The sequence below is a fragment of the Phocoena sinus genome, chromosome 14 (genome assembly GCF_008692025.1).
Source record: "Phocoena sinus isolate mPhoSin1 chromosome 14, mPhoSin1.pri, whole genome shotgun sequence".
Taxonomy (NCBI): domain Eukaryota; kingdom Metazoa; phylum Chordata; class Mammalia; order Artiodactyla; family Phocoenidae; genus Phocoena; species Phocoena sinus.
The window spans coordinates 47,026,544-47,051,125 of record NC_045776.1 but is presented as its reverse complement, the minus strand read 5'-3'; the positions used below and the strand labels follow the sequence as shown (position 1 = coordinate 47,051,125).

The following is a 24,582-nucleotide window of genomic DNA, read 5'->3' as shown; positions in this document are numbered from 1 at the left end:
CAGGGCTTTATTTAATCCATTTGTAAAATAAAAACTTAGCACCAGATCATCTCCAGACTTCCTCCCAGACACGGATCTTCCATTATTCTAAAGAGGCAGCTGTGGGGCAGAGAGAGTTCTCCGGTTTGGGAGTCAGAAGAAGTAGGTTTGTTTTATTAACTGGCACCCTCATCGCAGCCCCTGTCACAGGGCCCTGCATCCATCACTTCTGGCTTGTCTCCTGTTGACCTCAGCTGCCTGGAAGATAATCGGCCAGCCCAGATGTTCTCTGAAAATCTGCCCTCTTAGCAGATTTTTAAGTGCACGGTACGTTATTGTTGATTATAGGTACAATGTTGTACTGCAGGACTGGAGAGCATCTTGCTTGACTGAAAGTTTATGCCCGTAGATTAGTAACTTCCTATTTCCCCCTCTCCTCAGACCCTGGTGACCACCATTTCACTCTTTGATTCTATGACTTGGACTATCTTAGGTACCTCATATAAGTGGATATTTATAATATTTGTCTTTCTGGGTCTAGCTTTTTTCACTTAGCATAATGTCCTCAAGCTTCATCCATGTTGTTGCAGAATATCCTTCTTTTCAAAGGTTGAATAGCATTCCATTGTATGTATATGCCACATTTTCTTTATCCATTCATCTGTCAATGGCTATTTAGGTCGTTTCCACATCTTGGCTATTGTGAATAATGCTGCCATGAACATGGGAGTGCAAATATCTTTTGAGATCCTGATTTCAATTCTTTTGGGTAAATACCCAGAAGAGGGATTGCTGGAGTACATGGTGGTTCAGTTTTTTGAGGAATCTCCATACTGCTTTTCCATAGTGATTGCACCATTTTGCATTCTCACCAACACTGTGTATGTAACTACCTAAGAATTCAAGATCAAAGTCTCAATTTCTGGGGCTTCCCTGGTGGCGCAGTGGTTGAGAGTCTGCCTGCCGATGCAGGGGACACGGGTTCGTGCCCCGGTCCGGGAAGATCCCACATGCCGCGGAGCGGCTGGGCCCGTGAGCCATGGCCGCTGAGCCTGCGCGTCCGGAGCCTGTGCTCCGCAACGGGAGAGGCCACAACAGTGAGAAGCCCGTGTATCGCAAAAAAAAAAGTCTCAATTTCTGAATTCTTTATTGCCCTGTTCTACGGCTGTAGGTTTTGCTCTTTGACTGTGAGACTTGCACGCAGGTCCAATATTCCCTCGTTGTAAGTTCTAGCTGAAGAGGAACTACGCCCATAAAATAACGCACCTGATTTGGAAGGGTGTTCACATCATTCTTTCCCTTCTCTGCATTTTCGGGATTGTTTTGCTAAGAAGCATGATCCATGCCAAGCTTTTTCTTTTCATCTGAAATACAGTCTGTTTGTGTTTTCACCCTGCAGGCTTTTTTGGAGTAATCTCATCTACTTTGTTGGCATTGATGACGACTATGTTTACACCACTGACTCCCAAATTTCTAAACTGTGTCTCTCACCTGAGCTCCAGACTGAAATACGAACGTGTTCAGAGCACATGGCTGTAGATCTTCCCAAAGCACTAAAACCGTGCCTACTTCAGTATGAAGTCCTCCTCTTCTAACCATGCACCTGCCCCAGAGCTCGCTCTCAGGGATTGGCACCCTCAGGGGCCTTGGAATTCCTCTCAAATTCCCTCACGCACACTTGCCATTAATAACCAAGTGCTGTTTATTCTTTCTTCAAACTTTTCTCAAATCCACCCACTTCCTCCAGCCCCACTGTGTCTGCAATAGATGGTCAAGAAGTGTCTTAGCTGGGTAGGTAATAGTGATCTCGAACTTAAGATATCCAAAATAGGGATCTTTTATCCTCAGTTCCTCACTTTATCGTGACAGTCACTTTCTTGTGGTGGTCTGGAACCAAACACTCGATATCTCTGAGGTCTGCCTGTGTTACACTACTTATACAAGTTCTGAAGTCAAATGGTTAAATAAGAATCGAAATTAGTCACATCTTAGCCTTGGTGTTTACATTTCTATAGGCAAATATGAACTAAAAGTTTAATCATATCTGCCATCTTATATGCAAATCTTTTATTTTTCACCAACAAAGATATTCCTTTGACACTATCTCATGAGTGACAATGCTAAATCGGATAACTTACTAGCAGAAAAAGAGTATGATCCCTGAGTTAACGCTGCACTAGATCCTACTGTGATGATACTGGACACAACAGGGTGGTCTTTGGAGTGAAAAGATGAAAAATGCAAGCTGATCAGAGGCATCTGTTTGCTTTATCTATTTCTGCCAACAATCACTGCATGTTACTTAAAAAGAGGAGGTAACGAAATCCATCTTTCAGGCCTTTTGTTTGATCGATTTTTACAATCTCAATGACTTTGACTACTGCCAAGTTTAAATGCTTCCTGAAAAATTCAGTGAAATTCAGACATTGTGACTATAATTAGGATACTAAGAATAGGACAATATTGGTTCCTCAGTGTGAAACCAGGATCTAATCCAGATGTGTTAGGAAGTTGTTATTTAAAGACTTCTGCTATGGAGTTAAAAAGTATTCATTTGATTATCTCTCTTGATTTTCTTCCTCATGTGGAGGAGGAAAATGATTTTTTCTTGTTTTCTTGATAAACACAAGAAAGGTAAATTAAATTCTAGGAATGAATTTACATTTTACCTTAAAAAAAATTCTGTACATCTGCATCAGGTTAAATAAAGAAAGAAGATGCTAACTTTCTAATATATTCAACAATCAAAAACATCATCCTAAATGATATAGTCATAACACTTTATGTGTTGGGTATTTTAGGCCCAAAATGATTTTAGCTAAACAACTGTAATGATTTTTTAACGTTGTCATTTAATATCAAAAAAGAACCATAGTTACATATGAATTAAGTATGAGTTACGTATTTTGAATATGAGGCAGGTTTTTTTTTTGAGTTTATAATGATGATTCTATAAACACGGTGATTAAGGATATTTCGAATGCTATTGCTTGACTTTCCACAAATGCCCTTATAAGTGCTAGGAAGTCAATGCACAGCTGTCCCCCTAGCACACAATGAGCACTACTGTTTGTCGCTGCTGAGAAGGCCTGGGTACAGCACACGCTGGGAAGGCAAGCACACGCTTGTTCAACAAATGAATGAATAAATGAATGACTTCGCTTCCAAATGGAATTAGGTTACAGACATTTATATGCAGAACTAATAAAGTCTGCCTTTTAATTTATGGATAAGGAAGTGCTCACGGCTCTGAGTTGGTTACAGATAATTCTCCTCACTTCAAATGTACCGTCTAGGATGCTCGTACCTTTCTCCTGTGTGTTCCCATTTCTCTGGTTTTCTCTTGTCCTCCCCTTAACAATTCCTTCCCACCATTCTCAGGGACTTCTTTCCTCAGGAAACTCACAGGGCCATTTTCTGTGTGTGATGAGTTCACAAGGCCACTTGTTCCTTCATTTGTTGAACCAATATTTAATTATTTCAGGCCCTGCGGGAGGCCCCAGGAACAAAACAGGACCATATAAGCAACTTCTGTATTTGTTTTCAATACATTTTCCCATTTCATTCAAAACCTAGCTCAGAAACCAAGCAAACAGAACGTAGAACCTGCAAAGACCTCAATCTCTGGACAGACATTCCAGGACGGGACATGTTGCTGATATAAACTCACTCAGTAAGGCCCCAGTGCCATGACAGTGCCAGGTAGATGCAGAGCATTCAATAATGCAGAGCTTGTTAAATACATTTAGTAGATCATCCAACAAATACATATTCAACACTTACTAGGCACCAGATGATAAAGCTTTGCTGATAAAAATGAGATCTAAGTTCCTGGCCCTCAGGGATATCAGAGCCTAGAGCATCTCTGTCCAACAGAACTTCCAGTGGTGATGAAAATGCTCAGCTCTGCTCTGTCCACTGCAGTAGCCCCTGGCCACATGTAGCTACTGAACACCTGCTATGCAGCTAGGACAACTTAGGAACTGAATTTTAAATTTTAATTAATTTAAATTTTCATTTAAAACCAAACCAGTATAAAACACTTTTCTATTAAACACACCTTGTTGTTTTGGTGGGACTACATTTTTCTTTAACTGTTGTACCACGTACTCTATTAATCTTCATTGCATGTCTGGCAAATGCATAATCTGTAGTATCTCATTTATCATCTTTTATACTGATTACAGGTTGAAATGATAATATTTTTAATATACTGGGTTAAAGAGCATATCATTAAATTAATCTCATCTATTTCTTTTTACTTTTTAAACTGTGGCTACTCAAAATTTTCAATTTACATCTGGGGTTTGAATTGTATTTCTACGGGATATGGTTAATCTAGAAGAAAGCAAGAGAGAGGGAACAAAACCAAAGCAAGCAAACAACTATAAGGAAGCAAGTAACTATAAAATCTAGAGAATCTTACAAATATAATGATTCTTTCTGCCTAAGTTAAAACCTTACAGGATACCATATGATCCAGCAATTTAACTTTTGGGTATATACTCAAAAGAATTGACAGCAGAGTCTCAAAGAGATACTTGCACCCCCCATGTTCACAGCAGCATTATTATTCATAATAGCCAAAAGGTGGAAGCAACCCGAGTGCCTATTGATGGATGAACGGATAAACAAATTTCACTATACACGTACAACTAATATTATTCAGCCTTAAAAGGCAATGAAATCCTGACACATGCTACAGCATAGATGAACCTTGAGGGCATTATACCGAGTGAAATAAACCAGTCACAAAAAGACAAATACGGCATAATTCCATTTATATGAGGTACCTAGAGTAGTCAAGTTCATACAGACAGAAAGTAGAAGGGTGGTTGCCAGATGTTGGGGGAAGGGAATAAAGGGGAGTTGTTTAACAGGTACAGAGTTTGGGTTTTGCAACATGGAAAGAGCTGTGTGGGTAGGTGGTGGTGATGCTGGCACAACAAGGTGAATGTCCTCAATGCCACTGAACCGCACACTTAAAAATGGTTAAGATGGTAACATTTGTTATGTGTATTTATTGCAATTAAAAAAATTTTTTTAAACCTTATAGGGAAAGTAGCTATATTACTCCAGTAAGATTGAGTGTATTTCTAGGTATTATGGGGTCAATGAAAAAGATCAAATTTAACATAGTTCATATTTGCTTATCTATCTATTCCCACATGAATAGTTTTAAATGGCAGGGAAGTCAGATTAGGTGCAAAAATAGACAAAGAAAACGAGAAAAATGCATTAGATAAAGTCAGGTTTGAATGTGGCGTTTTGTCTGAAATTATCAATGAAATAGAAAGCTGTGTTTTCAGAGAAGGCTTGGGTGGAATTGCATTTCAGGGATATTTTTGAGGAGGAAAGGACCACATTTGACAGAGAAATACAGATTGTTTCTGTGCAGTAAGAAATGTGTTACAGGTTTACAGTCATGCTAATAACTCCATGGTGAAGATGTATAAGCAAAGACAGGCAAACAAAGATAGATTCAAGAGACATTCTGTGAGGACTCAAACGAGGTAAAGATGTTCAAACAAAGGCATGGGCTGTGGTCAGGATCATCGTCTATAAGTGGTTCAGGAAGCCAAGACACTGATGGTCACGTGGAACACAGATTAAATATGCTTTCTCGAATCAGTAATGTAGTCATTTGTGTAGTAATCCCTCAGTATGAACGTGTGATCAGTTTACTCAGCTCTTTCTGAGGGCTCTGGTCTTCCCCTTCCTGGCTCTCTCTACTTCAACCAAGGCTCTGCCCCGTTGAGAGTTCCTCCAACTGCCACTGAAGTCATAACCTCACTTCTGGGGTGAGCGGTCTGCAGGTGTTTCTTATTTCCTCCTAGTCTCCTGGCTTCTCTCCTGTCGTACAAATCATCTTATCGGGGATTTTCAGTGAGATAATAGGATAATTTATACAATTGATTACTGTATTGCTCAGCTCAAATGACTACGTTCCCTTTAGAAGGTTTTCAGTGACACAGTGTACAAGTATATCATTTACAGTTGATTAAAATGTCTGTGATCACTTCTATGAAAAAAAAAAAAAGTTGGGCGTCTGTTCCTTCGGTTAGAAATACAAGTTCATTGTTTTCTCTGTGGGAACATCAGGTATGACTTAAGACTCCTTTCACAAGAAAGCCACAGGATCACCTATATTCTATTTCTGTGGGTATTTTTAATCCTTTGTTAGCAGAAGTACAACTTCTAACTAATCAAAATATGCATTGACCTAGAACGCTCGGGAATGGAGCAAATCAGGTCAGACAAAAGTGTAGTTACTATTATATTGACTGATATACACAACTCGGATGCCCTTTGGTGCAACTTCCAAAATAAATTCAAACTAGTGTGAGCCTAAATTTGTTGAGAACTGCTTTCGCTTATACTGCCTTAATAAGGTCTATCATATACCTCCTGAAAGTCCATTTTTGTTTGAGTTATTTTCCATTTTAATTGGGAATTCCTTGTGGCTTTCTTATAGAATATTTAAGATGAAAGACTGAAGTCAATTTTGGCTAACAAAATTACAAAACCTTATTTTATCTTGTGGATAAAAGGAACACATATATGTTGTTCAAGAATCAACCCAGATAAAAGTTCTTCTTTTTCAGTTTTACAATGAGCCACGCTGCTTTAAGGTAAAGTCTATTGCGATGCAGCTAAAAAGAATATTTCTCCTCTACCACCTAAAGAATGTTTCAGGCCTCAATTCTGTGCAAATACATCCTGTTCTGTGCACCATAACAGCAATCCAAATTAAACACGCGGAGGGAATTTCCGGGAGACGTTTTCATACCTGCACTTGGACCCTGTGGGGTGACCTGGCAATTGTCTCCCACATTAGCTATTTATCATTTTAGATTTGTTTACTTTGCATACACATACTGTTTTAAATGCAGCGTTACACAATGAAATTTAAGGGAGTTTTGAATAATGTGGCACAGCTGGGCTGCTTATTCATTCTCTATCATAAATTCGACTAGCTGGAAAATGAAGTTTGTTTAAAAATAAACTCTTCAGGACTCCTTTTAATGAACAGCCCGTGTGTCTATCTTCCATTTTGTGGATGGAAAAATGCATCTAAGATAACTTATTTCACTCGCTGACAAATACTGTTCTGAAACCACAAACCCGGAGAAGATTGGTTATTTTTTAAAATAGATTTCATTAACGTAGTTCAGAGAGTCAATGCTTCAGGAAAGCTGTTTAAAAAAGCAAACACCTGGGGCTTCCCTGGTGGCGCAGTGGTTGAGAGTCTGCCTGCCGATGCAGGGGACACGGGTTCGTGCCCCGGTCCGGGAAGATCCCACATGCCGCGGAGTGGCTGGGCCCATGAGCCATGGCCGCTGGGCCTGCGCGTCCGGAGCCTGTGCTCCGCAACGGGAGAGGCCAAAACAGTGAGAGGCCCGCGTACCGCAGAAAACAAAAACAAAAACAAAAACGCAAACACCCCAGAGATGGATTGCCTGGGAGGCCGAAGCAGAAGACTGGTAGTTTAGAACCAGAGCATGGATAAAGACGAGACATCGTTTATACCAACATGGACCATTTGGGTATAGAATGTGAGGAATGAACATTTTACTTATTTTTTCATCAAAGCCCTGGGGCCCGTGTAGGACTGGATGTGAATCACAGGTCTGGGTTCCAGTCTCAACTCTGTTGTTTTTAGCTAACCAAGTGACCTTGGCCAAGTCACATATACTAGGCAGTGGGAAATGCTGAGGCTTTGCTGTCACTCAGACGGAGACCCAGTGCTGTGCTTGTCAGTGTTTAACAACTGGCTCTCCAGGAACAAGCAAACAAATCAACCAACTCTGGTTTGTAACGTTTGTCAATTTCTGTGGTGTAAATGCTCCCACCATGGCCAGTTGAAGTTACCTACATGACCTCACTGAGCACAGAGCTGGGAAGAGAAAAGCACAAACAGTTCACTCCAGACATCTCCCCAGACAACACAGCCTCAATGCCACTGCCTCAGTGCCATTTCTGGCTCCACCAGTTAACACATGGGGTCAAAGGCAAGTTATTTAACTTCTCTACATCTCAGTTTTCTAATTTTTAAAATGTTGACCATAAATAAAGTTTACAAGGCCATTTTGAGGCTAAAATGGAAGGCACTGAGCACAGAGCCTGAAATAGCAGGTCTCAGTACACATCGATTCCCTGACATAATGATTCTGTCTCTCCTTCCTCCTTTTCACAGGCAAACTCTTCAAAAGAACCAGTTCGTATTTGTTCTTATTTGTTCTCTACTCCCTCACTCAACCCATCGCTATCTGGATTTCATTAATAGAACTCTTAAAAAGTAATTTCTTTGTGGTGACCAGCAGATTTTTTTCCCCCAACTCCAATGGACGTTTCTTAGGTGCTTATTTTATTTGATTGCCCTGTGGCATTTGACATGCTCGACCAATTCCTTCTTCTTCTTTCTGTCTTTTTTCTTCTCTTGGATTCACAGACACAGAATCCTGCTGATTCTCACAAGACAACCTAGATCTTTCCTAGGCTGTAGCTTCTGGTTCCTCTTACTGTGTTCTTTGTTCACGTTAGGGATTTTCCAAGGACTCATCCCTGCCTCTTTTCTCACACCCCCGTGTCCCTTTGGGCAGCTCGTTCATAACCAGGGCTTCAACTCTTATCCAGGTACCAACTTGAAAGGCAAGCCTGCATCTCAGACCTCTCTCTGGAGCTCCAGGCTTGTAATGCCTGCTGCTTATTTAACATTCTTGACATTTCTGCCTTTATATCTCATAGGTCACACTACAGTCAACAAAGATATAACTCAATTTATCATTTTCCCCACCAGACCTGTCCCTCCTCCTGTGTTCCCTACACAGGATGCACTATTCATCTTATATCTTAGGCTGGAAACCTAGGAGTCATCCTTCTCTACCTCCCATAGCCAATCAAACAGGCCAATTCTATCTTGTAAATATACCTGCATTCATTTTCTTAGCTTCCTAGATAATGACACTGTCTTAGTAAAGACCCCTGAGACCTTCATCCTATCATTCTTTGATAATTAAAGTGATATACCACCTGATTTCCCTGCCTCCAGTCAATTCCCCTTCCAATCCACACTTCCTCTGGAGGAATTTTATAAAATGCAAATAGATCATATAATTCCTTGCCCTTCATTAGCTCCCCACACCTACGGCATAAAGGTCAAACTCCACGGAAGGGCAAAATGGCCCTTGTTAATTCTGGCTCATGCTTATTTTTCTGGCCACATCTCTTGCCTCTTGCCTATTTATGACTATACTCCATCCAGTCTTACTTAACCACAAACCTTTCCCTCAATAGGCCATGCTTCTTCTTGTCTTTACCTCTCTGGAAAGCCAGCCCTTCCCCTTTTCCATCTAGTGAATTCCAATTCTTTCTTCAAGGATCAAGTCAAGTCTCCCCTCTTCCACGAACCCTTCTTTGAAATCCTCAGGAAACCTAGTACATGATTCTCTAGAAGGCACTCTTCACACTGGGTTATCATCTGTATGCATTTGTTTTTCTCCCCCAGAAAGTGAATGAACATTAATGCCATATCTTATTCACCACTGCATCTCCGGTATCAAGCACAAAGCCTGGACTGCAAAAATGTTTAGCAAATTGAATGCATCAACTTCTAAATGCCTCCTCAGATTCCTTTTCTGTCCTCTTTGTGGTGCTAAATGAGATGGAATCAAGACAAGAGTTTTTTTTTTTTAATTGAGATATAATTGACATGTAACATTATATTAATTTTAAGTGTACAACATGATTCAATATTCGTATATATCACAAAATGATCATCACAGTAAGTCTAGTTAACATCTGTCACTGCACATGGTTACAAGCTTTCTTTTTTTCTTGTGATGAGAACTTTTAAGATCTACTTTCTTAGCAACCTTCAAATACGCTATATAGTATTTTAAGTGACAAGAGATTTGTAAGCTATGAACAAGTTAGGATGGTATGCATTTTCAACCTTGATTCTAACTGGAATAATGATTTTCAAAGTGAGAATAAAACATGTAGAATGTTAAAAAATCCAAGAAATGATAGACTTTTCAAGAATGATAGTTTACTTAAGCGTACTTGTTGCAACACAACCTGCCTGCTAACTTCATGTTTCCTGTTGGTCACCAGTAATGAAGACAATGACAAATTAGGTCTTCTCATGTTTATTTTTGAGGGTTTTCTGAGGTATCAGAACTGTGGCAAAAAGCATTACAAAATAGTAATAGCACAGATGAAAATCACGCTAGATATGCATCCACGTGAAAATTTGCGTTCAATAAATGAGTAACATGTAAGAAAATGAACACGCTATTCCCGCACAGATGGAAGGATTTATTCAGTATCTAACTTTTTAAAAACCTGAATGATTGCATGTTCAATGTGTGTTTAAAAGTTTTAAAATGGAGGTACTATTTCTGTTTTAGAACATTTCACAGAAGTGAAAAGCCCAGTCAAAGAGTAAGTAGCAAGATCTAAACTTGCAAAGCAGATGTTCGACCATTTGCTGAATTTCCAATAATAAATTCCACCTTTTAAGTTGAGAAAAAAATAGCATTGTTCTTTACCGGTTAGTTTTTGCAAATTATGCAAATGAAAAAAACATCTTGAACTTTAGGGATGTTCTAATGTCATAAATGAAAAGAAGGCAAATTCATTTTGAAACCCTCACTGTCATCTATACTGATGACTCCATTCTCTGGTCCACTAGGGCTATTCTTTACTCAATACTTAACTGGACTTGAAAGTGTTCTCCTTTTTGGAAAAATTGGAACAATATATATTTAACAGATGGCGTCTGTATAGCCTACCCTAGTAAGCCTTCTAATTTATCTTTTTCTGAATAATAATTTATGGAGCACCTTTCTCTGCGAGAATTTTTTGTATTTTTTGCTGTGTTGCTTTTTTGTGTGTGTGGTACGCAGGCCTCTCACTGTTGTGGCCTCTCCCGTTGCGGAGCACAGGCTCCGGACGCGCAAGCCAAGCAGCCATGGCTCACGGGCCCAGCTGCTCCGCGGCATGTGGGATCTTCCCGGACCGGGGCACGGACCCGTGTCCCCTGCATCGGCAGGCGGACTCTCAACCACTGCGCCACCAGGGAAGCCCTGTGTTGCTTTTTATTTTTATTTTTATTTTTATTATTTTTTTTCTGTACGCGGGCCTCTCATTGTTGTGGCCTCTCCCGTTGCGGAGCACAGGCTCCGGACGTGCAGGCTCAGCGGCCATGGCTCATGGGCCCAGCCACTCCGCAGCATGTGGGATCTTCCCGGACTGGGGCACGAACCTGTGTCCCCTGCATCGGCAGGCGGACTCCCAACCACTGTGCCACCAGGGAAGCCCCCTGTGTTGCTTTTTAAAGAGCAAGAATTCCTTGACCTCAAAAGGGATTTTTCTAATAAGATAAAAACACTTCAAACTCAATAAAGGTTTTAGGCAGGTATCTATGGAATATAGCTGTTTCTTTTTTCTTTTTTTTTTCTATTTTTCTGGTGAGGACATTGGGTCCTTAAAATAATCAAGGGCGAATAGGTAATTGAGGATATTAGTAACACGACTCCTCATATTTGTCTGTTTACCATTACACCACCCCATATTTTAAATATTCTTTACCAACCCAAATAGCCAAATTTAGCTTTGATGTTGCTGGCCATGTTTTATGAATCTGACACGGGTTTCCAAATCCAATGTCAGGAGGCATATGCTTTGAATTATTTTTCAAAAATGACTAAGCTTACCATAGCTTTTCAAAAATGATATCAGGTTATACATATTCTCTTGTGACTCATTCCTGGCTTATCGAAAACAGCATCATACTTGAAATGACAGCTGAGGCTGCAATCAGGGTGCAAACAACAACTTCTTCCCCCAAAGAAGCTAAATATCCTATAGAAGAATTTCAGTTCATAGTCTTAGCCCTATTAGTTATATGCTCTGCTAAGCAACTCAGTCTAAACTGATTTAGCTAAGTTTTGGAACATGATTCATTCAGTTATATAATGTGAGCCATTTAGAAGGCTTTATTTTTTATTTTTTTATTTTTTTGTGGTACGCGGGCCTCTCACTGCTGTGGCCTCTCCTGTTGCGAAGCACAGGCTCCGGACGCGCAGGCCCAGCGGCCGTGGCTCACGGGCCCAGCCACTCCGCGGCATGTGGGATCCTCCCGGACCGGGGCACGAACCCGTGTCCCCTGCATCGGCAGGCGGACTCTCAACCACAGCGCCACCAGGGAAGCTCTAAGAAGGCTTTATTTTGTGTTGATCCGTACACACACAGTAGAACCATTTCAATAAAGTAATAATGGTAAGTAGAATCATAGACATGAAATTGGAAAGAACTTTAGGAATGATCCAACCAAACTCTTCATGAATCTCTTATCAACATCCCTTGCAGGTGATGGCCCAACCTTTGTACAGTTTTACTCACACAATCTCATTCTCTCCAGTCCTGGAGAGGTTTCCTTGTTAGAAAGTTATTTATTTTTCTGAGTAAAAACTTACCTCTGTAACTTTCATCTTAGTGCAAGATTCTTAGTGCAACTTTACCTACCCAAAAAGTGAGGGTCCTGGAAGTCCCTATTTTAATGGGGAATTTTTTTTTTTTGTCTACAGTATTTTTCTTCTAAATTCTTTCTCCCATACTGGGAGATAGACCCAATATAAGCAAAAGGGTGTGGAGTGTATTGTCTAATACAACAGGCAGGACATAGAATCTGAGCAGAATGAACAACAAATGATATAAAGAAGTCCAGGCAGGAAGTGAGAAGCAGGGATGCCCATGGTGTTCTTGGTATCTCAGGCACATGCTTTATAAAGAGGCAGACATTCATTCTAGCACCACAAACTGAACATGGTGATACTTAGGACCACAGTGGCAAAGGTTATGTCTCAATTTTGAAAACTCAGACTATCTTTACAAATGTAGATTTCCCCAGGGCAGGATTTGTGTTCTTTGAAATGAGGAGTCAAAAACATTTCCCCAATAATTTGAGCTCTGTCCATTAGTTCTCCTTGACTTCACTTTCTCATAGAAAGTTTCTTTCACTTTCTCATAGAAATGGGACACATTGACAAGCTGTGAATCAGCTGGGGAAAATTAGCTCCATTAATAAAGGGAGTTTCCTCAGAACCCTGGTGATTAGTGTCTCCTGTTGCCTTAAAAAGATTTTCCAACTGTTGAAAAATATTTTATTAAGCAAGAAACCTAATACAGTGTCAAATGGACTAGCACTCTGATTTAAAAAGAAAGCTTAGGAATGGGGGACACTGGGAAGAATAAGGAATGAAGAAATCTGAGTTCATTTCCTGCCTCTCTCTCTAGTCCTTTGTGTCACCTTGGTCACACAGCATATCAGAATCTATGAGCATGGAGGGAACTTAAAGAGGCATTTGGTTTAACACTTTGGCCAATTTAGCTTTCTTCCCAACTATAAAGTTTCTTTAAGCCCATACCTACAGGATCATAGCAATAGCGTTTCAGAAACAGTATAAATAATTTTCCCCCAAGGAGCAATAATAGAGGAAAGTACATCTGTGAGGACACCAGATACTTGCTTCCCTTCACATTTTTTTTGGTATTCGTGATCGGGTTTTAAAAGAGCCACAAGGAGAATGCAAACAATAACATCTAAGAGGGAAATCATGCAGGTAGTAAGTTGCCCAGTTGTCTGAGATGAAGGCTAAGGTTGGGAAGGAGAAAAGAGACAGGGGCTTAGGCTGTTTATACATTTTTTGATTAACACAGATTTTGGTCTTCTGTTGACTTCACTGTTTGGAAACACACATAATGCATTGTTACCAGACTAAAAAAATGAAAAAAGATGGTGTTTGGGAGTAATGTGTCTTTATGTTGGGCGCTCTCACATATCATAAAATAGTGGGTTGGTGAAGACTTCGGAAGGGTGGTGGGCATAGGTGTATATGCCAAATTTGAATTCTCTACAAATATTGACAAGTTTAGGGCATTGGGAGCTGGAAGATTGCCCTTATGCATAGATTTAATTGGTAAATTTGTCTTACCTTATGACTTTAAGCCAAAAGCCAAGTGATGAAAATATGGAAATGTAAAGACTCATTTTTGTATTAGATAGCAAATATTGACCCCTACTATGTGCAATGGCATTGCGCCAAAGCATCACTCACTTCTGAATATATATTAGGATTTAGAAGTGGAATGTTTTTTAAAATTTCTCCAAAATGTAAAGATTCTTCTTGGTTAAGTAGTTGACACTGTCCTGAAAAACATTAGCTACATAAATGGGTTTAGGAAAAATAATCGAGATTCATACGTATTTGGGAAGATGAAATAGTTGTCAACGATTACAACCTTCATATTTTGAAATCGGTGCTTGCAACACTTACCTTTTAAATGGATAATCATGGAAAAATTAAATAACAGGCCATCTCATTTTTGTTTGAATAGAAAGATAGGATGAAAAGGACATGACTGATGTGGAAGTGAAAAAGCTAAATGCATTCACTTATTTTAATTAATTTAAAATCAGTCAAGTCTAGGATTATAAACTATTACAGTTTTAGGTGAGTTTTTTTTTTTTTTTTTTTTTTTTTTTTTGTTTTGTTTTGTTTTTGTTTTTGTTTTTGTGGTACGCGGGCCTCTCACCGTCGCGGCCTCTCCCGTTGCGGAGCACAGGCTCCGGACGCGCAGGCTCAGCGGCCATGGCTCCCAGGCCCAGCCGCTCCGCGGCACGTGGGATCTTCCCGGACCGGGGCATGAACCCGTGTCCCCTGAATCGGCAGGCGGACTCTCAACCACTGCGCCACCAGGGAAGCCCTAGGTGAGTTTTTGAATACTACATTGCAAATAGATTTTTTTTTTCAAGGTGGAAGTAAAAACATGACATAAAGCTGAGGCCAATTAGTCAACATCTTACCTGAAGCTGCTCTTTGTTCTCTTTTCTGCTCCACTCTCCCTGAAATAAGAAGTGGCAGGTCAGTTGCAATGTGCAGCCATGAGAATATGATGCAACTAAGACGAAAGCCCAGTTTATGGTAATTTCCAGACACAGTCACTAGGTCAGCCGTGTCCAACATTCTTCTAGAGATGACTGGGCACAGAGGAAAGGGGTGAAAAATATTCTCAAATCAGTTTACGAAAGTCAAAAATTAATGAGTATGCATTAAACATGCTTCTGGGTTTAAAAAATCTTGTTAGTAAGAGCCATTTACTCAACAATAAACCTACAAGGTGCAAATCCCCATAGAACAAACTGTTCTACATGGGGGTAGACACCTGACTAAGATAAGACCATGGCCTCTTACAACCTACTTGGGAAGGTAAAGGACAGACAATATAACATGAAATGAGATGTGCCCCCAAAGGGTATAAATGTTTAAATACATAAGAGGATGAAACGATTATTTTAAGAAATAAAAGGGTGCCCATGAAGTTACGGAGAAAGTAGTATTAGATTTGGACCTTGAGAGATACATGTGATTTGGGGAATTTGAAAAGGGGAAAGGATTGATACTTGGCAAAAGAAACAGTAATGGGCTATTCAGGACAAGGCTATTTGAGCAAGAAGGGTCATGTTTAGGGCTTGCTTTAAAAACCTGAATGAGAGTAGCTTTCCATAGGAGGAAGTATCCTAGAGCAGCGGTCCCCAACCTTTTTGGCACCAGGGACCGGTTTCATGGAAGACAATTTTTCCATGGACGAGGGAGGGGAGGGATGGTTCACGTGGTAATGCAAGTGATGGGGAGCTGTGGGGAGCGATGGGGAGCGGTGGGGAGCGGTGGGGAGTGGTGGGGAGCGATGGGGAGTGATGGAGAGCAGCAGATGAAGCCTTGCCCACTCGCTTGCCGCTCACCTCCTGCAGCCTGGTTCCGAAGGTCTGCAGCCGGGGAGTTGGGGACCCCTGTCCCAGAGGTTGGGCAAGAGGTAATTGGTTGCGTATGACAGTGGGAGCAGAGAGGAGGGAAGTGAGGGGTGTAGGAGACGGTGGGAAGGCAGAACCTATAGGGCCCAGGAGTTTACAAAATGTGAAGTGCAAGGGAAAAGGAAAGGTCAAGATGAATGGCTGCTAGTTGACTTTGGGTGTGGTGATGCAATTTGGGGAAATGGTAAAATAGGGTGGGAGCATGGGAATGATGAGTTCAGTTTTAGACTTCATGAGTTTGAAGTGCTACCAGGAGACGGAGTTTGGGAGAGAGATCAAAACTGAAATTGTAGATGCAGAAAATGTGCATCTTGAGAAGATGGCTGGAGCTGAGGGGGGAAATGGAAACATAAAGACAGACAGAACAGAGGGCTGGGCTGAAGACAGTGACCAAGAAAACAAAAATTCTACTCTTGTTTTGTGATGAAGGACGATGAGAAGACAGAAGGAGAAGCAGACCTCCATGGAGATCAAAAGAGCACAAAGTCATGTACCATAAATAAAGTTTTAAGAAGTATCAGGGGTGCCAACAGCATCCGATACCGCTGAGTTCACGCGGTTGTTGCTAGACTATGAGTGAGAAGTTTTAGCAGAGAGGGGATAGTAAGAGGCTGTGAGGGTCTGAAGAGCAGTGGGCGATGAGGAAGATGAGGCTGAGGAGGAAATGACATGTTCACGACATTTGCCAGCACAAACATGAATGAGATGAGGTAACAGTTTGGGCAGGAGTTCGGTCAGGGTTTCTGGGACACTTCAGCATGTTTATGGGCTTAGATAGGAAACGTTGCACCAGGGCAGTGGTGTGTGTCGACACCACAATTGAGGTGAGAGCCTTGGTTTTGCGATGAGTAAGTGAGGGCCACCCTTCCAGCCATCACCTTCTTGTCGTTTATCAACTTGTCATAGATGGAGCTAGTTACTGAGAGTTTATGGAAGCTCATGTAAACTTTAAGTTTTTCTACCAGCCCTCCGTGTCTTTTAAAATCCTAGACTGTAAGGTGGAAAACGTATAATCCTTCCCTTGTGCAGCAGCCCAAAGTGTAGAATTCATTTAACTGGCATCTTGATTAATCTCACATTCTATTCATTTGGGTGATTTCCAGAGGACTTGTTTGATGCAATTTATTTCAATGATACCAACAGATAAATGGCATGAATGGCCCATTTAAAGGTTTCATTCATTACCAAGTATGATGGGGTACCTCCTCATTTAAGATTTTTATTGGGCAAGCCACTATGTACCTTTGATTATAAATTTTTATATACTAGGGGCCTCAAACACTTTCATGAATTTTCAAAAATGCTATTCAAGTCCTGAATCATTAAAAAAAATTATAAAAAAGATGTTTAAAAAACCCTATCTTTTTGGAGAGTCTTTAACTTGTCTAAGAATGCATCATAAATCCTTAAAGTTGACAATGAATGTATTGAAGATTAATAACAGGGTGTGGTAGCCAGCGTCCAAGGTGACCCCAATGATCCTCGTCTTCCCACCTCCTGGCATTTGTATCCTTGTGTTGTCTGCTCCCACACTGAATTAGACTGACTTGTAACCAGTAGGGTTTTGCAGAAATAATCAAGTGTGACTTCCAAGGTTGGGCCTCAAAAAACGTTGTGGCTTCCATTTTGTTGTCTCTCAGAGTAGTTCCTCTGAGGAAAGCCAGATAATATGTTACATGGACACCCAAGCAGCCCAAAGGAGAGACCCATGTGGCAAGGAACTGAGGTCTCCTGTCAACAGCCAATGAGGAACTGAGGCCTCCTGTCAACAGCCAATGAGGAACTGAGGCCTCTAGTCAACAGCCAATGGGGAACTGAGGCCTCCTGACAGCAGTCAGCATCAACTTGCCCGCACATGAGCAGCACATTCTCTAGCCTCACTCAAACCTTCACATGGCCGCAGCTCTGGCTGTCTCCTTGACTGCAACTTCCTGCGAGACCCTGACCCAGAACAACCCAACCAGCCACTCCAGAGTTCCCCACAGAAACTGTGTCACATGATAAATGTTTACTGTTGTTTTCAGCTGCTAAGTTTTGGGTAAACTGTTATACAGTATTACATAACTAATACTTATGGGGTAATTTTATTATGAAAGTTTGGGTTCATTTACCACTTAATAGAAGTTTTACCAACTTTTCTTCTGAGAAAATGTATTTAGTTGAACATTAAAATTCCACATTTCATGACTATTTATTTATATAAACTGAGTTCTGATATTTTTAAAAGCTATTTTAGACTTGGGGTTGATACGGTTTCATGGAGAAACATTAAATATATATCCACTTATAGCACATTTCAGTACTTCAGTACAGAAATAGCTCCTTAATCGAAGTGATTGTTTCTGATCTTTTAAAACCACAGGCACCTAAACGGCAATCCAAGATGTCTCACCAATAATGAGCAGGGTGTTTGTACCACAACTCAGTGTCTTATGTCACTTCTAATGAAAAGAATATTTTGTGCACACATATATATGTATTTATGTCTATACATATATACAAATAGTGGGTATACACATATGTGTGTACATATATGCATATATACATACATATAATGCATTACATATATGTATATGTGATATCTTGTAATTTTACAATCTGACATAGTCTAATCTCCAAAATACACTCTCTCTTCTACCTGCTTCCATCATTGTGTAATAAAGTGTGTCATGGAATCTTATCAAGCTTCCCTCACTGCACTACCAATTTCTCAGTGCCAGTTCTGAGTGTGCATTCAGTCACAGGCATTTTATCTGCCCTGCTCTGAGAGGTATTATTAATCACATCCTGTTGCTAGGATACCTGAGAATGTTCATTTATGTCCGATGTTTCTTTGGCAAAATGCACTATGAAGATGGCGTAGAATCATGACAAGGAAAATTACTGTGTACATGCTACTTATTTTTAAAAAGGCAGCAGGGGAGAGTATCATAACTACCAGATAATATACTGTGAACTCCCATGAATTTTTTTTTAATACCGCTTGTTTCACCTAGACTTTAATGGAAAAGTGCTGGCAATATTTCTGGATAATGAGAATCTGTAGTACTTATCTAATTCTGAGTTAACTAGGAAAAGTAGAAGGAGGTAGGGTTTTAATTCTGTTTCCTTTATAGGGACTTAGAGAGGGCGGGGCATTAAGATTCACTCACTTCGAATACCTCAGTTACAGACGGGGTTACTAGGTTACAGTGCTAGCTGATTTGTAGAGCCAGCCTAATACACAGATCACCACTATTGCATGTTTAGCTATTTTAATGCAAGACCTAAGAGAAAAGTAATCTTCAGAATGAGCATTTGAGTAATGGGGGAAAAATGCCTTTATCCATAGCTTAAAAAATTACTGTTGTTTTGGGTATTAGTATACCAAAGATTCCTGCTTATTGATTGTAATCAGAGAGGATATGAATTTTATATATTTTATATATTCACCTAAATGCAAATAAAATTCACCTACATGCAAGGTTTTTCTTAGTCGATCTCTTCCCACAGGAAACAGCATGATATAGTGAAATAAACATGGACTTTGGAGTTAGATGGAGTGACTTCCTGTCTTAACCACTGGTTCTTAAGGAGCTATGTAACCCTGGGAACAAGGCATAGAGTATCTCCTCAATACATGTTCCTTTCTGTTGTCTCCTCTTCTCTCTCTAGTGCTTGTGTGTGTGTGTGTGTGTGTGTGTGTGTGTGTGTACACAAGACATACATATACATAGTATCTGTTTATCTATATTTATCTGTTGTATTTATCTCTACCTAAGTCTTGTATTTCAACTGAAAACATAAACAACTTGAGTTTTACTTCCAATATTGTTTCCAAGTGGTATTAGCAGAGTGCTATTTTTATAGTCATGCTAATAATAGTAGCTAATGTTTATTAAACAATATCTATGTGCTCATCACTGTGATCAACATATTATATGTGTTAATTCATTTTATCTTCACAGTATTATGAGACTTTACAAACATTCTACCGATTTTCAGGTAAGAAAAACTTGGTAGAAATTTGGTAAATAACTTTGCCAAATCACTGAACTACTTAGTGGCAAATAAATAACGAGAGGATAAAAAATAGTTGGGGTGAAAGGCAGGGAGGAGTAAGCATTTGGATATCTATCCATAAGCCGTATATAATCAGTCCCTAGGTTTGGAGGGTTGCCTGAATAAATTATTTTGTTAAAATATTTCCATAGACTTTTAAAAAACTAGCTCTTCATTATTTATCAAATTATCTGTTTGAATAAATGAACTGCTTATTTTAGCTGCTAAATACCTAATAATAATGTTTCAGGAGTAGAATGCCAAAAAGACCTTCAGATTTTGAACTTTTTTAGTAGTTTGGTATTTATTCAGTACCTACTATGAGTCGGGCACCCTAATAACACTTAAAAATTATTTACTTTAATTTTCACAACTAACTTAGTCGATGTTTTTAAAAGCTATTTTAGACTTGGGGTCGATATGGTTTCATGGAGAAACATTAAATATATATCCACTTATAGCACATTTCAGTACTTCAGTATGCAAGTAGTCCCTTAATCGAAGTGATTGTTTCTGATCTTTGAAAACCACAGACACATACATGGCAATCCAACGATGTCTCACCGATAATGAGCAGGGTGCTTGTATCACAAGTCAGTATCTTATGCCACTTCTAATGAAAAGAAAATTTTGTGCACACATATATACGTATTTATGTCTATACACATATACAAATAGTGGGTATACACATATATGTGTATATATTCATATATATACATATACATAATGCATTACATGTATGTACATGTGGTGTGTGTCCTGCGATTTTACAATCAGATATAGTCTAATCTCCAAAATATACGCTCTTCTACCTGCTTCCATCATTGTGTAATAAAGTCTGTCATGGAATCTTATCAAGCTTTCCTCACTGCACACCAATTTCTCAGTCGCCAATTCATGGAGTAGATGAAAATTACTTCCATTTTCCAGTGGAGAAAGGAGGCTCAGGAAATTCTCTGAAATGGCACAAGGTTCCAGTTAGTGATTAGCAGGATTAGACTTTGAAGCTGAGATTCGTACCCTTTCTGAGCTTACTGGCTGCGGTGATTACAGGCAGGTCTGTAGAGTGGTAAAGAGCTCTTCCACTTAATCAATGTGGGACACTGGCACATCATTTAACCTCTCTAAATTGTATTTATCTGGAAATAGGGATAATACTAGTTCCTACTTCACAGGGTCATTGTGAGGGTTAAACAAAATAATGTGTTTGATAATAATCCTAAATATTTTGAGTGCATAATGCAATCACGTTTATAATGTTCTCACTTCAGTGCCTGGAAAATAGCAACATAGCATATTGCCAGGTCCTTCTCTTTATGAATGTTCCATGTCAGGTGGTCCCTGGTAACATATGATACTTCTACATATTCTCAAGGTCAATGGCTTTGTTTACACAAATATTATAAAGTTTATTTTGAGAGTTTCTTCAGATTTTTACCATCACATCTCTTTCTTGCTTTCCCTTAGAATTTCTAATTGAGAACTAGCTTTTCACTTTAGTGAATTCCTTTCCTCTCCTCGTAACTCTTTCCAAATACAAATTGGTTTGATAAAACACATTGATATGGCAATACTCTCCCCAATTATGAGCTCAGATGACACGATTTTAGAACCCAGCATGTGTGGTCCAAATCCCTACCCATATTTTGTACTGACCAGCAGCTATGGAACTGTCAACAGTCTGATACGGTCTAAATAGAAAGGGAGAGCTTTTCTAGAAACTAGAGGACCTCATTACCAGAACTTATTCCTTGAAACAAATGGTAAGACCTTGAACAACTTGACATTTCCAAGATTCACAGGTCTCTTTAGTTAGATAGGTAAATACTATCTTTCAATAATACCAAAAGAAGTTGTACAAACAGGGATTTGAGAAGATTTTAAGTACCGTACTATAGGGCAGGAACAGAGACACATAACTAAGCCACTGTAAAGACCAGCTAGTCTAAAACCAAAAAGGACCTGTTATATAGCACAAGGAACTCTGATCAATATTATATAACAACCTAAATGGGAGAAGAAGTTGAAAAAGAATAGATACATGTATATGTATAACTGAATCACTCTGCTGTACACCTGAAACTAACACAACATTGTTAATCAACTATACTCCAATATAAAATAAAAAGTTAAAAAAAATAGACTGTAGAAACTGCGTAGTTTCTCTTTGGTCAATTGTACAAAAAGGCAGAGGAGTTTATTTTATTATTGATACCTGGATTTATGCTGATGCTGAAACGGCACTGGCCTCAGCAGACACTGCGATGAGCCTCTATGGCTGTGGACCCTCACTACCCTCCTGCACATTTAGATAAACTCCACTTGCTCTTTTGTCCGTTTCTATTTGCTGAGTTGATGTGTCACTAGGATGCTTAGGCAGTCAGAGCCATTATGAGCACACTGCATGCTGTGAGCTCCAGACAGTGTATACTGAGCCACAGAAAACGGCCCTTCAGAAACGTATCGATACCGATAGATCTGGCCTCTGAGGTTGGCCATCTGCCCTGGCAGAGCTGATACTCCATCTGCGCCCCCCAGCCCTGGGGTCTGCCATCCGTCATCGTGTGTAAAAAGCCTGAGAAGAACTGAATGCTCAAAGATTTTTCCTGGGCTGACCCCTGTACAGAGAAATAGGAAAATCAGTAGGAGAAACAACAGTTTTATGTTCTCTTGGAAATTCTCAAGTATAGAATTTCTTCCGACTTAGATCCACCTGACAAGCACATAATTAATGTGACAAGCAACAGTTCCTTTCAGATTCCCAACATTGGCCTGGGTGAATTAAATCTTAAAGTAAACCTTTTGATATTCAGAACCTCATTCTGAAGCAGTCATTTGTTGGCAGAGAAGTTTTTTGGAAGACCTTTAGATGTTGAAGTCAGACTGGAAAAAAAATCCAATCAACCCAAACCCAGCTCTTAAATATCTCTGCAAAATAAAATGGGAATGCTAGTTTTACTAATATATGTTTCAGCTACTGACCAAAGCAGGGATGCGTGCATTTGTACTTTCCTTTGTACAATAACATGTTCCTTGTACGTTAGGTGTGAATAATTATTCTTTTTTTAAATAAATTATTTTATTTTATTTATTTACTTTTTGGCTGCGTTGGGTCTGCATTGCTGCACACAAGCTTTTCTCTAGTTGCGGCGAGCGGGGGCTACTCTTTGTTGCAGTGCGCAGGCTTCTCGTTATGGTGGCTTCTCTTGTTGTGGAGCACGGACTCTAGGCGCACGGCCTTCAGTAGTTGTGGCACGTGGGCTCAGTAGTTGTGGCTCATGGGCCCTAGAGCACAGGCTCAGTAGTTGTAGCGCACAGGCTTAGTTGCTCTGCGGCATGTGGGATCTTCCCGGACCAGGGCTTGAACCCGTGTCCCCTGCACTGGCAGGCAGATTCTTAACCACTGCGCCACCAGGGAAGCCCCGTGAATAATTATTCTTAAGTGACATAATATTCTAGGTGCCCTTGGAATCTTCATTATATAAAAGAAATAGGAATGAATTATTTTGCAAAATAAAGAATCTTTTCATAATATAATTATTCAGTCCTGTGCTAGAATAACAATGACCATGTTTTAAGAGGTGGAGTCAGTTTCCTTCCTGCTGAACTGTCCAGGCCTTCGTCAACTGCTTAACGAGTAGAATATGCTGGAAATGCCAGTTTCTAGGCCTTGAAGATCAGGCAGCTCCCACTTCCCCAGTCTTTTAATACTTGCTCTGAGAGAAGCCTGGCCATAATGTAAGAAAGACTACCCTGAGACCCCCATGCTGTAAGAAAGCTCAAGCGAGCCACACCTGGAGGCCCCGTGGAACGTGAGCTGCCTGAATCATACACGACTGACAACTAGCTGTTCCAGCCACACCAACCCAGGTGCCAAACGTTGTGTGGATGATGAGGCAATCCCGGAAGTGGATTTTCCAGCTCCAGTTGCTTCAGCGAACACCATATGGATTAGACAAATTGCCCAGCTGAACCTTTTCAAAATTTCTAACCTACAAAACTGAAAGCAAAATAAATGTTTGTTTTATACCCTTAAGTTTTGGCACACTTTGTTATAATCAAAAGATAATAAGAACATCTCCTTTTTCTGTTTTCATAGTAAGAATATTTATTGATAAACCTATCAATATATACACCAGTATATATTGATTTTTTTTTCCCTTGAAGCAGGGCTCACCTAGGTTCCTTCTTTCCTAAGATGGCTTGCTCAACTATACCTATAAATATGTTCTATTATCCAGCATTTTAGCATTTAAATTTATTCCTCTTCATGACACAGAATGAAACATGTTATTATTATTATTATTTTTTTTTTTTTAAAACCTACATGTTTTTTTTCTTTTTTTTTTTAAATTTATTTATTCATTTATTTATTTTTGGCTGTGTTGGGTCTTCGTTTCTGTGCGAGGGCTTTCTCTAGTTGTGGCAAGCGGGGGCCACTCTTCATCGCGGTGCGCGGGCCTCTCACTGTCGCGGCCTCTCTTGCTGCAGAGCACAGGCTCCATACGCGCAGAGCTCAGTATTTGTAGCTCACGGGCCCAGCTGCTTCGTGGCACGTGGGATCTTCCCAGACCAGGGCTTGAACCCATGTCCCCTGCATTGGCAGGCAGACTCTCAACCACTGCGCCACCAGGGAAGCCCGAAACATGTTATTATTGAGTATGGTTAATTTATGTATAATCTAT

At 40.0% G+C, this 24,582-nt stretch overlaps 1 protein-coding gene across 1 annotated transcript in view; it reads right to left on the bottom strand.

Annotated features, from left to right (window-relative positions):
* Positions 1 to 24,582, bottom strand: part of CHST9 (carbohydrate sulfotransferase 9) — a 238,887-nt gene that overhangs the window by 114,612 nt on the left and 99,693 nt on the right. The window contains exon 3 of the mRNA XM_032602903.1: positions 14,852 to 14,890. Coding sequence (XP_032458794.1) covers positions 14,852 to 14,890 — 39 coding nt within the window. The remainder of the gene's footprint in view (positions 1 to 14,851; positions 14,891 to 24,582) is intronic.